General features: G+C 39.8%; 3 protein-coding genes and 5 non-coding genes across 12 annotated transcripts; 2 read left to right on the forward strand and 6 right to left on the reverse strand.

Annotated features, from left to right (window-relative positions):
• Positions 1–529: 529 nt before the first annotated feature.
• LOC105265508 (vacuolar protein sorting-associated protein 37B-like) lies at positions 530–975 on the reverse strand. The gene is made up of 2 exons (XM_011303029.1): positions 822–975; positions 530–712 (listed from the first exon to the last, which is right to left on the reverse strand). The coding sequence occupies exons 1-2, from the start codon at positions 930–932 to the stop codon at positions 545–547; spliced, it is 279 nt and encodes a 92-aa protein (XP_011301331.1). The 5' UTR covers positions 933–975; the 3' UTR covers positions 530–544.
• A 320-nt stretch (positions 976–1,295) lies between these two features.
• Positions 1,296–2,504, forward strand: LOC105265510 (migration and invasion enhancer 1). 2 transcript variants are annotated; one of them, XM_011303035.1, is made up of 3 exons: positions 1,466–1,654; positions 1,759–1,856; positions 2,320–2,504. In XM_011303035.1, exons 1-3 carry the CDS (start codon positions 1,623–1,625, stop codon positions 2,481–2,483), a joined length of 294 nt encoding a protein of 97 aa, XP_011301337.1. In that variant the 5' UTR covers positions 1,466–1,622; the 3' UTR covers positions 2,484–2,504. The 2 variants fall into 2 exon arrangements, 1 of the variants encoding a protein (XP_011301337.1); XR_892080.1 differs by lacking the exon at positions 1,759–1,856 and having other exon boundaries at positions 1,296–1,654; positions 2,320–2,405.
• A 117-nt stretch (positions 2,505–2,621) lies between these two features.
• Positions 2,622–6,731, reverse strand: mal (maroon-like). 4 transcript variants are annotated; one of them, XM_011303033.1, is made up of 6 exons: positions 6,505–6,731; positions 6,155–6,417; positions 4,957–5,586; positions 3,414–4,384; positions 2,934–3,343; positions 2,622–2,832 (listed from the first exon to the last, which is right to left on the reverse strand). In XM_011303033.1, exons 2-6 carry the CDS (start codon positions 6,391–6,393, stop codon positions 2,647–2,649), a joined length of 2,436 nt encoding a protein of 811 aa, XP_011301335.1. In that variant the 5' UTR covers positions 6,394–6,417; positions 6,505–6,731; the 3' UTR covers positions 2,622–2,646. The 4 variants fall into 4 exon arrangements, with proteins under 4 accessions (XP_011301335.1, XP_011301332.1, XP_011301334.1 ...); XM_011303030.1 differs by having other exon boundaries at positions 6,155–6,431; XM_011303032.1 differs by having other exon boundaries at positions 6,155–6,443.
• Positions 6,732–7,742: 1,011 nt separating this feature from the next.
• Positions 7,743–7,824, forward strand: TRNAS-GCU (transfer RNA serine (anticodon GCU)). Its single transcript has one exon. It is a non-coding gene; the product is annotated as a tRNA-Ser (tRNA).
• A 1,280-nt stretch (positions 7,825–9,104) lies between these two features.
• TRNAT-AGU (transfer RNA threonine (anticodon AGU)) lies at positions 9,105–9,178 on the reverse strand. The gene has a single exon. It is a non-coding gene; the product is annotated as a tRNA-Thr (tRNA).
• Positions 9,179–10,936: 1,758 nt separating this feature from the next.
• TRNAW-CCA (transfer RNA tryptophan (anticodon CCA)) lies at positions 10,937–11,008 on the reverse strand. The gene has a single exon. It is a non-coding gene; the product is annotated as a tRNA-Trp (tRNA).
• Positions 11,009–12,864: 1,856 nt separating this feature from the next.
• On the reverse strand, positions 12,865–12,936 carry TRNASTOP-CUA (transfer RNA amber suppressor (anticodon CUA)). Its single transcript has one exon. It is a non-coding gene; the product is annotated as a tRNA-Tyr (tRNA).
• Positions 12,937–13,829: 893 nt separating this feature from the next.
• TRNAL-AAG (transfer RNA leucine (anticodon AAG)) lies at positions 13,830–13,911 on the reverse strand. The gene has a single exon. It is a non-coding gene; the product is annotated as a tRNA-Leu (tRNA).
• Positions 13,912–15,034: the final 1,123 nt, after the last annotated feature.

The raw sequence follows: 15,034 nt of genomic DNA on the forward strand, positions 1-15,034 counted from the left end.
TCTCTCCCTTTTCTGGTGGATTCAACAGGTCACCAGTGTATGATATTGCACCAGACTGGGCTGTTCTCCACTCCATCATTTCTGTGGAAAAATCGTCGCAATTTCCGAGGTCCGTGAAGCCTACGATGTGGTCTTTTGTCTTGTTGTCTGAGATGAGGGCTATCGTGGGAATTATTTTGATCCTCAAACGCTCTGGAACCAAATAATCAGTTCGTTCAAAAAATGCACGTATCTGAGTCGAAGTGCATGACCATGACGAAGGCACATTATGGAAATAGCTTTAAGAAAACTTGGGCGGCGAAAGGTGTTCACTGCTGGATAACCCCCTGTTGACGATTTCGGTTTCCTCTTAAGCTCTCGCATTTTGTCTACGTTCACCTTTCGTAAATGCATTATCTTTCTTCGGGTCAAGAATTGATCCAGGAATTCATCGACTTCTGTATCTCCCGATAAGAATTTTTCAGCTATTTTCTCGACACGAAGGAGAATACAAATAAAAATCACAATTATCATTTGATAATTGTTTATATAATTGCGTTAATAATTAGTTCCGATTCTTTTTCAATTTCAGCAGCAGCTTACAGCCTTTCTCAGACAGTTCATATAATGCTTTTTTATTCTCCTCGAGTTGGGATTGCTTTGCTAGATTGACTTCGGCCAGAGAACGATTTCCAGCGATCAGAACTTCCTTTTCAGATTCCAATTCTTTAAATTAGAAAACCTCATGAAAAGTAAGTAAGTCGCATATCTAATAATAAGACAAGAAAATAATAAGACAACCGCCTTATTATCCATTTATTGTCATCGATTAAATAATTCACCTGTTTTATGTCATTGACAACTTCCTCGAATCTTCCATCATCGTTCAATATTTCTCCCAAATCAGTGTTGCTGAGATGATTCAACATCGACAATGCAGCTAGAATATCCATAGAAATTGATGAATTTATTATTAATTCATTATTATTTATTATTAATAAATCATGGTTCTTTTTTGATTCCAGTGTGGATTAGGCCTACAGGGGATACCACGTTAAAAAAAACGCGTCAAGGGCTCTACCTCTTGGGTGACGTGGAAAGAGTTTCACTCTAATTACTTGATTTATCAAAAAATAGTCAATACCGGGGAAGAATCTCTCGTATTGAAATAATCATATACCCATTGTTCATTTATGCTTTTGTCGATAATTTTTATGCCATGCCTTTTTTTTCATGTCAATTTGAAAGAAAAAAAATCAAACGACTCGACTTGCATTCAAATGTAAACTCCAGAAATCGCTGAATTGTGGGGACGAAACGCACATGAGGAGAAGGCGTTATACAGCCCTACGTACGACGTCTGAAGGTACTTGTCCCCTGTTTTGGTGTCGGCGACATCAAAGCTTGGCAATACCTCCTTCCATCATACCTTAGACACCCCCATTGCGTGTGGCGACCTCCCTCTCTTGAGGTGCAGTACTATGATGCCGCTGGAGTCACTTAACCCCCCAGAACTGACCCTCTACTTTAGTCAATCCTCTTTGGTGCTCACCGCCAATTTTAACTGCCAGTGGATCGTAACGAATTCCACAAAAATACCTGACTCACACCGAGTTTTCTTCAGGACTGTCATAGATTCAGAAATGTCAGGCATTAAAATCGACGTCGAGTACTGGTGAGCAAAAGAACCCTCTAAATCTTCCATTAGATTTTTTCGTGGCCTTCTAACCTCGAAAATGAATCTATTTTTTTGAATTTTTGGACTTTGTGTACTGCCAGTGGCTCGTGTGGTCACCGAAAACAGTTTCTGGAACTGGCAGGAGTTATCAAAGATGCCTGTCCTGATTGTGTAATTAGTGGGGCTACTGGAAGACAAGGTAGCCCTGAGTGCATCCATAACTTCATAATTCCTCATGAAAATCGAGTGGAGACAATCCATCAAATTTTCTTATAAAATGCTAACGATGTTTCACACTCGATATAGCTCAAATCCACGTTTTTAATTACTCTTTATTTAACAATTATCGATGGAAATTGATGTAAAAAAAATATAACCTTTTTGCATTTTGTTATTATTTAATGGCTCACAAAGTTTTGGGATGGTGCGATCATTTTCATGCATTTTCTCTACAGTTTTTCGATTCTTTTCAAAAGTTTACAAAATACTAAATATTCGCAGCACCTTGAAACTTCGAGAGTCGTTAAATAATGATTAAATGCAAAAACGTTATATTTCTTCACGTCAATCTCTTCGTAAGTTTGCCAGACAAATGAAAAAAATGTGAAATTTGACGGAAAGGGTGTAGAACATTCTTAAATCGAGAGAATTTTCCTTTTCAGGTTCATTCGAGGTAAAGATCAACGATAGCCTGGTATATTCAAAACTGCAGACAATGGCGTTTCCAATCTACAACGAGGTATTAAATGTAGTGAAGGAAGTTTCCGAAGGCCAACCAGTGAGGCAGATAACTCAGCAACAACCAATAGATTGTTCAATTAGTTGAAGGTCCTAGGTAAGCCACACTCCCCCCAATGTAAGAATTAAATCGTTAAACACGTACAAATTTACCTTAAAACTTTATTCAATAACACAGTTTTAGAAAAACCTGTAAAATACGATTAGAAATATACAATAGAGATTCTAAGACCAGTGAAAAAAAACACCAATCACATGCAAATTACATGGTCCCCAATTTTTACCTTCCCAGAGGTAGAGTTCGTTCTACTGAGATAAATCCCAAATTTCATTTTCCCTTGAAATTCTTCGGCTAGCAATCGAAGAGGCTCGATTGTTTTTAACCCAGTTTGTTGATCAATACATACCATTTGGCACCTGGTGCAGGGTCCCATTACCTACAAATATTCCTAAATTAATAAACGCGCAAATTACCGGTGGATTATTATTAGCAGAAGTTTTGAAAACGGTAGAATCCTTCTCTTCAAAATTTCCTCACCTCGAAGACATGTTCCCCAACCCTAATATGAGTCCACTGTTCCTCCTCGAAGGGTTCAGCTCCCAGGACAATGAGATTCCCCCTGAATCTATGTAGGACCCCATTCTTATCGCAATCAGATTCCTCAGGGATTCTATCAACGAGCCACTCCACACTGGCCCTATTAACAAGCAGAAACTGTGCCTGACTGGAGAATGAGAGCTCTAGTCTGCTTCTTCCCCTGATCTCCTGAGTTCTGCTCTGACGAATCAGCCTGAGATCTCTGCCAAGAGCTAGTCCGAGCCACTGAGCAACCTCCTCACCACAATCAACACCCTGGACCCTGTGCCCACAGATTCTACTCCTGCACAACTCCCCATGCGTTATGTCGTCCTCCCGGTACTCCAAAGGCAACTCAATTCCAGGAATCCCTGCAAAAATTTCAATTCTCCCGCAGTCTTTGCTTATTCAAACTCCCAAAACATAATTTAACAACACTACCTGGATAATCTAGCCTCATTAACATGCTCTGGAGACACAAGCTCGGTTTTATCAAGCAGAGATTGACCTCCTGTTTCTGGGTGAGGCAGACCCCTGAAGAATTCACAATCATCCACTCACGATCGTAGGAGAGGCCCTTTCCAGTCAGCTCCCAAGAGTCCAAGATTTCGAAAGCTGCGCAGGACTTCACAGGGTAAATATAAAGCTTCGAAAGAACTAATTTCTTCGACTCCATCTCATTCCTCTCCATCATCTCGTTCTTATTAAACCCATTTCCCGGGGATAAATTTATCAATGAATCCTGAGTAATCCCAGTAGGGCTCCTCTGCACTCTCAATTTCTCGATTTCGGTCCCTCCCTTCGTCTTGTAATTTACATTCCCGCGGCTGTAAATGTAATTCTCAGGGATCACATATCCCTCAGGAAGTTTAACCACTGCAGGTCCGTCTAGAAAGCATTTTTTAAGCATCAACAGCAGCATCTCGGCATCGTTGAAACTAGAAGAGTAACCGAATGACACTCTGACAGCACCAGTGGGTCTTCCATCGATCAAATCCTTGCTTCCTCCGCACTTGTATCCCGCGTCATAGTTCTGGAGTACGTCGTCGTTGGAGAGGTTTAGGTGGCGTTGACAGGCCCCTGGGTTGCAGAAACACCCTGTGCGCAAGTGGATCTTAAAGAGTCCAGCCATGTGGAGAATCTCCATGTAGCCAACATATGCACCACTAGATCGGAGGATGTTGAAGGCCACGGTGCCACCTTGCGTTGATATTTCCTGGTAATCGGTATCCGCATAGATTATCGCCAGGCGTTTACTGTTTCGGTGGTGCAGTGTTACCAGGGAGTGGTGGAGGTACTGTGCCAGATGGAAGACGTGGGTAGATATCCGAGTGAGGGGAATCCTAGAAAAGATATCCAGCCCGTACTGCAGGGAGATTATCGATAGGAAGGGTACAGTTCCATCCTCGAATCTGAAAGGTCAAGGATTCGTTGATTATAGTCAAAAAAAGCACGTTGGTTGTTTGTTTATTTATTTTTATTATTATTTGTCAAGATTAAAAAGAATAAAAAAATAATGATTTTTAGGTCAGCATGTACTTATCGAATGTAAATATACCGAAAGTTATCAGATTTGTATTGATTCTTATGAGACACCAATGATGAAATTACCAATTTCAGTGGAATAATAATAGAATTAAAAATGTTAGCAATATAATTAGTGATAATTGCATCTACATATATTCACCTTGCGAGAATAATTCTAAAAATTATCCTTCTCCAATTCTGGATATTAAATCTCCTAAAAGCCAAGACTTCATTTGACGAGAAGAGAAAATTGAGAAGAAAAAGCTCTTAATGACTCACGAATAAATAGCGAAAAATAACCGGACATTTCTCCTCAAGAGTAACTACCATAGTTGATAAATAAAAAATTCATAGAATCATTTCAATTGAAATCTAAGTTATTTCAATTGAAATGATTATAATTGATCTAGTCATGATTGTATGGAGATAATGATACGTAGAATTGTCTATGCTGTACCTTTCATGAAGATTTTCTCGTTTGACGTGAAAATTCGTGTTGCTGAGCGCCATATTAACAGTGCCACCTCCGTAATACACTTTCTCCATGACATTCTCACTGGAATTTCTCACAATAAGTGCACCAATGCCAGTTGGCCACCCGAACATTTTGTAGAAGGACATGGCAACGAAATCAGGTTTGTGCAGCGATAAATCGAGAGCACTAGTTCCAACGAATCCAGCTGCATCCAGCAAGACATACCATTTAGATTGTTCATCAGTGAGAGAATTGAGTGTCCCTTTGTGAGTTTCCTGGATCCATTCCAGTGGATATTTCAGTCCCGAGAAGTTACACTGGGCAGGATAAACGAACAGAGAATTACTTCTGCTCTCGATAACATCTGGAATACTTTCGTCACTCTGGAATCTCTCGAAAGCTTCATGGAATCCTAGACACTTTATTCGTCCCCCGTTTTTCATTGTGACATCGCGCATTCCGAGGACAGACGTGTGGTTGTTTTCGAGGTAAACGAAGTGGCCAGAATCACCGAAATTGAAGGTTTCTGCAACGGTTTTCAAGGAACCAGTGGTCCCCGATGTGAAGATCAAACTGTATTCCTCGGAGGAGGCATTGAAGAAGTCCAAAATCCTAGACCATTCATGGATTAGCAGGAAAAATATAACCGAGAGGTAAAGGGAACCAAGTCACACCAGTTGATGGGTTTTCAAGGAATATCTCTGAATTCAAAACAGATTGCGCAATTTCGCTCAAGACCTCTCTTGAAAAGTAAATCTCTCAAATTCAGAGATATTCCCCAAATACGTACTCAAAAAATCTATTCAAAAGAATATCACCCTTAAATTTTATTGAAAAAGTATGAAAATGTTTTAGAAAATTTCTGTCATTCCATTTTTAATTTGATTATTATTTATTATTTATTTATTATTTATTATTATTATTTCTGTAAACAATATTCATGTATCCATTCAAAACACAGTGCAATTGAAATAGCAAATTTGGAATTAATTATTTCTGCCGACTTGAATATGACCAAAATGAGTTTCACCAATTTCAAAACAAATCATTGAGAATTACTCTCTCCAATTACTTTGAGTTATTATCCAATCGACTTGCTATCCTTTACCTAACGCGTAAGAAGGCTAGATAGATTGAAATAGACTAGAGTAGTCTAGAAAGTATTTAAACTTCTACAAACCTGTATCTAGTTCGTTCAATAATTTCTGAAGTGAAATTTCCAGCGGCCGAATGGGGATTGGCGTACAACGAACTCGCCAAATCCTGGGAAATCCTCTTAATCTGACTGTCGGCGTACAAAGTGGCACCAGCATGATCCAAGTAAAATTCTCCATCAGTTCTAGCGAATTCCTTGGTCAACCACAGAAGTATCTCCTCGTCATATGTCTCCTTGTAGTTTGGGTGAAGTACGTGTTCCATTCTCGAGTGCCTGCTCTCCGCATACTGCCGGACAGGTTCTAGTTGTGTAACTGTCACTGAATTAATGGCTTACAAACGAGGGACTTGATAACAATGCAACAAACAACTTACATTACTCAGAATGAACAGACCATTCACGTGGAGTTAATCATCAATGTGACAAACAACACTCGAGGAGTTTACGTAAACGATTTCTATACGAGCTTATCAAATCGTAGTTATAAAAGTAGGAGGGAAACTATCGAGAAACTTGTTATGATTCGATAAGGAGATACGGCGCATGGAGGTTTAACCTTAAAATATTATCGTGAGATGATAAGTCCGGAGAATCCACTGTTAAAAAATTTTTGCTGAGTTCACCGGAGAACGTATTTTATTCAATACGGTATCAATTCAATTATGTCTAACTTCAATGGGAAATATTTGATATTTTCAGTGTAATTTCGAATTAGAACGTTTTATTATTAGATGTAGAGAATTTTTTACGATTTATTTGAGACCTCCGTAAATATAATTATTTTGGAAACTTTAATAAGCATGGGAGGGTGGGGTAATATGGGCATGTCACGAAAATTAATATTTTTTGTTTCTCTATTTGTTTTCCTTATAATTCTTAAAACTATCTGGGATGAAATTTAAAAATGGATATTTGGTTTTTTGGGAATCCGTGAATAGTCATGTTTTTTTTTGATAATTCGGACGGGGTGCCAGATCAAATATCGAAATTCCCGAGGATTAGAAGCGATTATTAGAATGAAAAAGTATTAGCCAAGTGGTAAGATGAGATAATTTAATTCGGTCGTGAAATGGTGAAGGGTTTTTCATGAATATCTCTGAATTTAAGATAAAATAGCGAAATTCATTTAGCCACTTTCATTTATCACTTCACTGGCCTCGATTTGAGAATGAATTATCCGTGAATATCTCCATGTCGAAGGGATTTGGCAGAATTTTCATGATTGAAAAGAAACAAAGGTGTCCTTTATTCCTTTACTCCTTTTTGACGTTATCTGAAATGAAATTGTGGACATCCATGAATGAATTGTCAAATTGAATTCAATATTAGAATTTTTTGTATTTCCCTCCAATTTTATCCGAGTAATTGATCTGGAATTTACTTGCCAGGGATTATTCTCCGACATTAGCAACAGAATAATTCTGCTAAAAATGTAGTGAAAATGTGACTTGTCATTTAATTTTCAATGAAAAATTTTGAACAATGAATTTCGACGGCTCAATAGACAGTGTAAATGTATTTTTGGGATTAGTTGTTGTCGTTTTTTATGCGAATTATTGAGAAAGTTGAGGTCATGTTATTGAGGGTGCTATCAAAAAGGATGATTCCAAGTGACGAGGTGGCCGAGTGGTTAAGGCGTTGGACTGCTAATCCAATGTGCTCTGCACGCGTGGGTTCGAATCCCATCCTCGTCGATGCTTTTTTGTCTTTTTGGGTGGCTTTGTCCCGGATTTATTTAGAATGAATCAGAATTCCTGATGATTTTGTGTGGATGAGGTATTTAGGAGTATTTTAGATGGGACTTAGGAGTTGTTATGAATAGAACATGTGGAGGAAGTGGCGGGTGAATTCCACCTTCGCTGATGTTTTTTTGTCCATCCTCAGGGCTTTGTTTAGGGGTTATTTAGGATGTGTCAAAATTCCTGTTGCATGGGTGTGTGGATAGGGTGTTTAGGAGTACTTTAGGAGTGCGGGGTTGGTATGAATAGAGTGGATCATGAAGGAGTAGCCGAGGAGGTAGAGGAGCTGGAGTGGTATCAAAGGGTCTCCTGGAAGAGGAAGTACGGTGATCTTCTGGGAAGGGCCATGAGAGACCCAAGGATCGAGGAGGACGTTGAGGAATTTCCTATCGTGAGGAAATCCGTGGGGTCTATCAGGATTCCTGGATTTTGGGACCGCACGTCTTCCTGGGAGGCAGACAAATTCGATCATTCAACTGGAGAAGTTCTGGAGAGTGAAAGAGTTGGTCCATGGCATCTACTCGATGTCACGCCGACTTCGATCGAGGAAATTGCAGATCAGTGGATTTTAGAGAGGATTGCTGAGGAGGGTATCAAGCAGGTAACCGTCAGCAAAATCCAGAAGGTTAGACAGGCCATCTTCAAGTTTATGAAAAAACGAATCGGTCAGAAAGCGATGAAGAAGGAGATTGATATCCAATCAGAAATATTTCCTGAGAGAGAATTTCAAGAGTTGTGTCGAAAGTTTAGACAGACTGGAAATAAGGAAGAACAGACTGTACATTGGAAATCAGAAGAGTCAATCAACAACTCTGTGATGCTCTCGAATGAATTGGCTTTACAAGTATCAACGTCCAATTTTACTCCCGAGGTCAAATCATCAGAGATCAGAAGTGTTGAGAGCTTGGATCAGTCTAAACAAATTTCTGAATTTAGTGGGAGCCAGGATTTATTATCCAATGTTACTATTCTTGAAGAAGATTCGAGTGATCTAGATGAAAGATTCAGAATTACGCAGGTTTTATCGGATTTTTCGTTGCAGAAGCGAGTATTGATTCCTGATGAATGCATTTCGTGAATTCGCTGATACTTTTGTCCCGTTATTCTACGTAAATAAAGTTATCTGTATAAATTTATTCGCAAATTGTTGTAGTCTTTACTGCGTTCATTATTATTTTTTATTATTTTGAGATATTTATGGTGCAAAAGAAAAAAACAACACTCCATAGGAGTGCAGGCCCCGGGGGGATTCGAACCCCCGATCTCCTGTTTACTAGACAGGCGCTTTAACCAACTAAGCCACGGCGCCAGATTGTAAATTCCGTCCTAGAAATCTAATCCCACGTTCCGGGTCATACCGCCAGTTAAAAAAATACACTTTTCCGCCGACACGCAAGTGCACTATTCCCAAATCACAAAAATTCACTTATTTTTGAGTCAACTGAGAAAACAGTCGAATAAAAATACCAATTTAATAATAATAACTTATTCGATTGTACTCCTATATAGTATGACACGATTTATTGTCTTATTATGGCATAATTCGTTATGACTCGTTTTATTCCAACAAAAATTCATCACACCTCATTTTATCATAGTAAAACTCATCAGGAAATAATTACAACAAAAACAAAAATAGCATATAACTGAATCAGACATTACATAGTCACAATTGCAAATAAACGAAACAAATACAATTGAAATTCCCAGATGGAAATGCGGTGGAAAAGAAAGCATATGAGTAACACAAAAATTAATATATTGATTCTCCGTTTGGCAAACGTCAAGCAGACTCAAATGAATGAAATCGTAGTCTTTAAATTAAAATTTTTAATTTTTGTAATTAATTAGCTATGTGTTAGATAAGGCTCTAAGGATTCACCCCTACGATAAATAATGCTTGAATTATCCCGGCGATGAATAATATTATAATGACATATCACTGTAAAAAGTTTTTGTAATAAAATGTAACGTGATAATACCTGAGAGTGATAAGTAGAGGCGATACCACTTTGTTCTTATTCGTTCCTGTTCTCGGCAGTTAAAAGTTCAATTGTAAGTGGTTTATTACACTTGTCAAAGGTGGTTTGTTTTTCTTTTTCCATTAAGTATTGATGGATGAAGTGGGTACATCCAATTCTGGGTTTGTTTGTCTCATATTTCTTTCTTGAGAAGGAAAATTCGGTTATTGCTCAAGTGTTACCTCTTATTTTGTGTAATTTTGGGATTACTTACACTTTCCTTGAGTATTAATTGATCGGAGCAATGGTTGATTCTAAAGAGAAATATGGAATTAGCTTTTTTTATTGAAAATAGATGTGTCGAGCTCCTCGAATCCTAGAGTCAATGAATATTCCGTATTGGTTCTTCTGATTTGGTATCTGGAAATTGGTACTGCATCCTTTCCATATCCGAAAATTCGGAAATCAGTATGAGACGAAATTATTCGGGCTCTTGTAATGGGATTTTCTCACACTTGTGGATGGCGAATCCTCGACTTCGGTTCGAAAGTCAATTCCAACAATAAAAAAATGGTTAAATAAAAAACGTCAATTCCACTCGAGTACAGAAAACCCCATCCCAACAGCCCGGAATATCCTACGGTTTGATTCCCCACACCCGATTGTTTTTGTCTCTTATACTCAATAATCATTAACCAAATTCTACCCGAATATCCAAGAGCTGGTACCAAAGTGGATGGGCATCCAAAACGGACATTCCCAAAGCTAGGCGCGTGATTTTTGAGACCTTACAAAAAAAGATTTTTGTGAAAATTCGTCCATCACGAAAAACGCTTGACTAATTGGTCCGAAATTTCGCTCGGATAAGCTCTCAAATAATACCGATTATTTCACAAAATTTCAGATTATCAACTTGAACTTGACTCTTTTTTTTTATAAATTATTTGTTTTTGAGAATGAGAAATCCGCATAGACATACATACATACACACACTCACTTAAAACTTGGTACTTTCAAATATCATAGAGTTTTATATCATTGTCAGAAAAGATGATCGATTACAAAGCTTCTATTCGAAAGCAAAATAAACAAAAACAATAAATCTTTGACCCCGACGTGATTTGAACACGCAACCTTCTGATCTGGAGTCAGACGCGCTACCGTTGCGCCACGGAGTCGTTATTGTTGTCAAGCGGAAAATAGCCTTGCAAGAGTCCCATAAACGTGCCACTTTGTTATTCTCTCCTGTTACAATCCGAACCGCCATACAGAAATCTAAAACATTTGTCCGTTGTACCCCACAAACTTGTGACTCTTCCTCTAGCCAATTGAAGTCTTACGACTAGAATCGAACCACCCTTTCGAGACGTCAAGTAAAGAATGAGTCCTACTAAATTCGCAATTTTCATAAAACTAGGCTAAATGTATTTGTATCACGAATGACATGCTTAATAACTGATCGAACCGATTTAATATTTCAGTCCGAACGGCAATGATCCTAGACAATTCAAGTGGTGAATATCCAGGTCTCTGTATACGACTAGAAGTAGTTGAACGGTGCGTGCTCACATCCCGCATACGAGCCCCTCGTTATCAGGATAGTATGTCTCATCTGGATTCTGAGATTCTCTCCCCACGTTGAACTGAGTTTCGCGCGGGTTGTCTCAACCAGCCCCTCCTCCAACCAGGAGATCATACATATCAGCGACAATCACTGACTTTCAACGAACTCGCTGGTTAACATTCGCGTCTTGCGCAGAAGAGACCTTTCCGACGCTCAAGTGAGTACTGTGTTATTCTGTCATACCTTGACTTTCGCCCGTGAGGAATTTTTTCAACAGGAACGCATGCTGTCGACTGCTCACGCGTTGTGACGCAACCGACGGAAGCCGCGGGAGTGTCAACGACACTGCAACGTTGAGGGAAGTGGAGGGGATCAGTGGATAGAGCGAAAAATTTTTTGGGGAAATCGTGGGACAAATGAACTCTGGGTATTGACGTTGCATTAGGGCAATATGTTTCATATTTTTCTGTAGTGAGCTGATGAGTTCTCAATTATAGCAAGTAGAATTATCATGCTTATGGCCAATTGGCTCCTCTCATGAACTATCGATCTCTTAAATTTGGGGGAAAACAGTGTCATTGCACTTTGTGCAGTTTCAGTGCGTCAGTGAATGTCATTCTGCCGTTAAATCGAGGAAATCGTTGGCCAATTGCACATGAAATGGACTATAGGCTGCAGCAAGCAATTGGAATTGTGGAAAGTATGACTGGTCCTACCAAAATTCCCCGGCCAATTCCTTTGCCCTGGACCAATGGCTAATGAAAAGGGTTTCTGGGTGACCAATAAGGTGTTTGAACGGCACAGAGGTGCTTAGGGCCCATGCGGCTCTTCCTCAAAATTGTGTCTTTCCGATCCGCGGCGATTAGGAAAGGACTGGAGGTAGCGCATATCGAGTATAATCAACGACCGTTTCACGCCAGCCGCCTTGACTTCATGTACGCCTGGCATCAGGTCGGTTGATTTGTTGATTATGTCCATTCCGCCTTCCAACCACGAGAATTTACCATATGTTTGTCTTAATAATATATGAGCGGACGATATTCTCGTCGAAATTTAGCCACCCGATTTATCTGCTTCTGGGGGGTATGGTTTCATTAGCGCTCTCACAACGGTCGCAACCGTTGAATAAGAAATTCCAAGTCTGTCGATTCATGCTTTCCTGATCCGAGGAGGGGCTAAATGAGACAACCCGCGCGAATGTCGTTCCACTGTAAGAGAAGAGATATACCTCTTCTCTGTAAATATTCTCCTGGTGAACGACGGAACGTATGCGGGATGTGAGCACGCACCACTCGACGTTTTCGAAACGGTACAGGGGCTACGACGAGCGTACATGTGAGGCATATCTGATTCCATGATGCTTGTGGTGTTTCCATTAACCATTATGGATGACCACGTGGAGGAAATGGCTGAAGTATTTTGATGAGAGCTTGTGTAGACGTAGAGGATCAGCAAAAAGGCATATCAGCTTGACCCCGACGTGATTTGAACACGCAACCTTCTGATCTAGAGTCAGACGCGCTGCCGTTGCGCCACGGAATCTTGATGGTCCGCCTGACCTGACCACTTGTCTGACAACCAGCTTCCTTAATTAGCCAAATTGGGAGCATCAGATCTTCATAAAAATTATGCGATCCCTGTTCGGATAGACCTATTTCTAAATCATGATCTTTTCAGTGTCAGCTTGCCAGATGTCTCGCATTCTCCCTAGACTGATATCAGACAGCACCTATTCATTCAGAATCACCCTGGAGCCCTTCGGAATGTATAACATTCAGGGGCGTGGTCCAGGGTGGCATCTTCAGAATGAAATCTCTATCAGGGCAGCACGCCAGTCTGGAGTGTAACTGGAACGTTTCGTCTTTCTTTTTTTCCCCATTTCTCTTTCGCTCCTCCTTTCCGTCCATTCTGGATTCAAGGGGTTCCCCCCTTTCTGACTGGCGCACGCACCCAAACAAAAACCATGCAACGAATGGCATTGAGCAAACTTACTCGAGCCCCTGAGAACAACATTGCAAACAGGGACGCACGAGTGGGCAGAAGTAGTCAATAATTATGGGGTTACAATTCTTGACGTTGTGGACACGACAATCAATAGCGTACCAAGCTTCTTGGATTGAGGCATTTTCTGGTCCAAGTCTAATGGTTTTCAACACTTGACATGCGTATAATACCGATGACTTTGAAGCACCCTTGTACATTAGAAATTGGAGAGTACCAATAGTTCATTGACTGACTCATAATACCTACCATGGGGTGATGGTCTCCTGTTAGGTGTGAACCACGGCGCCGCGTGCCGACGCAACCCATTGGATCTTGGGTTCGTCCAGCATGGAAAAATCAAGCTAGGTAACTACCAGTAACTCCAGCAAAGCATGCGCTTCGTCATGATACACGAAGTATGTGGAAACCAAGGAAATTGAAGCTAAAAAATTTGGCAGCGGTGGGATTCGAACCCACGCCTCCGAAGAGACTGGTGCCTTAAACCAGCGCCTTAGACCGCTCGGCCACGCTACCAACTGATGATTTTCTTCAACCCCATTGTTGGATACATCGTGCAGTCAACTCTCTCAGCATTCCATCCAATATACTCATGACTGGCAAGTGTCTTATTATTACTATAACGATATTCCCTTTTCTCCCACATCAAAAGAGCAAAGAGTTGCTCATTTACTTTGATTTCAATTAATTGATTCTCGCGCAATGATTCACGAAATGATGCCATTTTTTATTTTATTTGTTGGATTTCGGGGTGTTCCCCCGAGTTTAAAATTCACTCTCCTAGAGTTTTTATATTTCCGGATTTAGGAAATATTTATTATTTTGTTGCTGTGGGACCTTTCCTTTATGTTATGAAAAAAAGGGAAAGTCCCGGAGGAACTTTCTCATTGCGGGTTTTTCCCGAAATACATCTGGCGACCAGAGAGGGTCAAGCAAGAGAAAAATCCAAGGGTTGAGGGTGGAAGGAGAACTCATATTGCCCTCTGGAGAGGAGTTTAACGTGGGCCTTACTAGTAATGTTTAGTTAGTTCGTTGTAAGTCTTTGTTCAGTAAAGTACCCCTTAACTGTCTAGAGTCTTATAATTCTAAAATAATAATTGTCAGTCTTAAAAATTCTCTAAGTATTTATTTATTTCGATCTCCATAATCCAATATTATTTATTTCAACTTGATGGATAAAATTGATAAATCAACAAAAATATTTACGTGTGGATTTAAATGGTTGGAAATTCCGAGGTTTTAATACGTAAATAAATAAAATTAACAAATTATGTAAATCTGAAGAAAATAAAACATCAAAATCTCAAGAATATTGACTTGGCAGAATGAATTTTTTCCCTTGCGGTATTTTAGGAGCTCATTGACGCACCTGATGACTTTTCATTTCAAGGTATTCGCGGTCTGTCCTGTCTCGTTATATTCTAGTATATTCTGTTATATTCTGTTATCATCTGTTTCTCTTGGCCGGATGATTATTTACTTTTGGATGCACTTGAGGATGCAAATATACGAGGATGACTCGTTGTTCATTCAGGGGTGGGGGTGAGCGATTTAGATGGGGAAAATTTTCACGTACGCGTGGTCCAGCAGAATTTTGCGGTGGTGGTGTCGGTGAGTAAGTGATCCATATATAGAAGCC

This window comes from Fopius arisanus, unplaced genomic scaffold (genome assembly GCF_000806365.1).
Source record: "Fopius arisanus strain USDA-PBARC FA_bdor unplaced genomic scaffold, ASM80636v1 scaffold00030, whole genome shotgun sequence".
Taxonomy (NCBI): Eukaryota; Metazoa; Arthropoda; class Insecta; order Hymenoptera; family Braconidae; genus Fopius; species Fopius arisanus.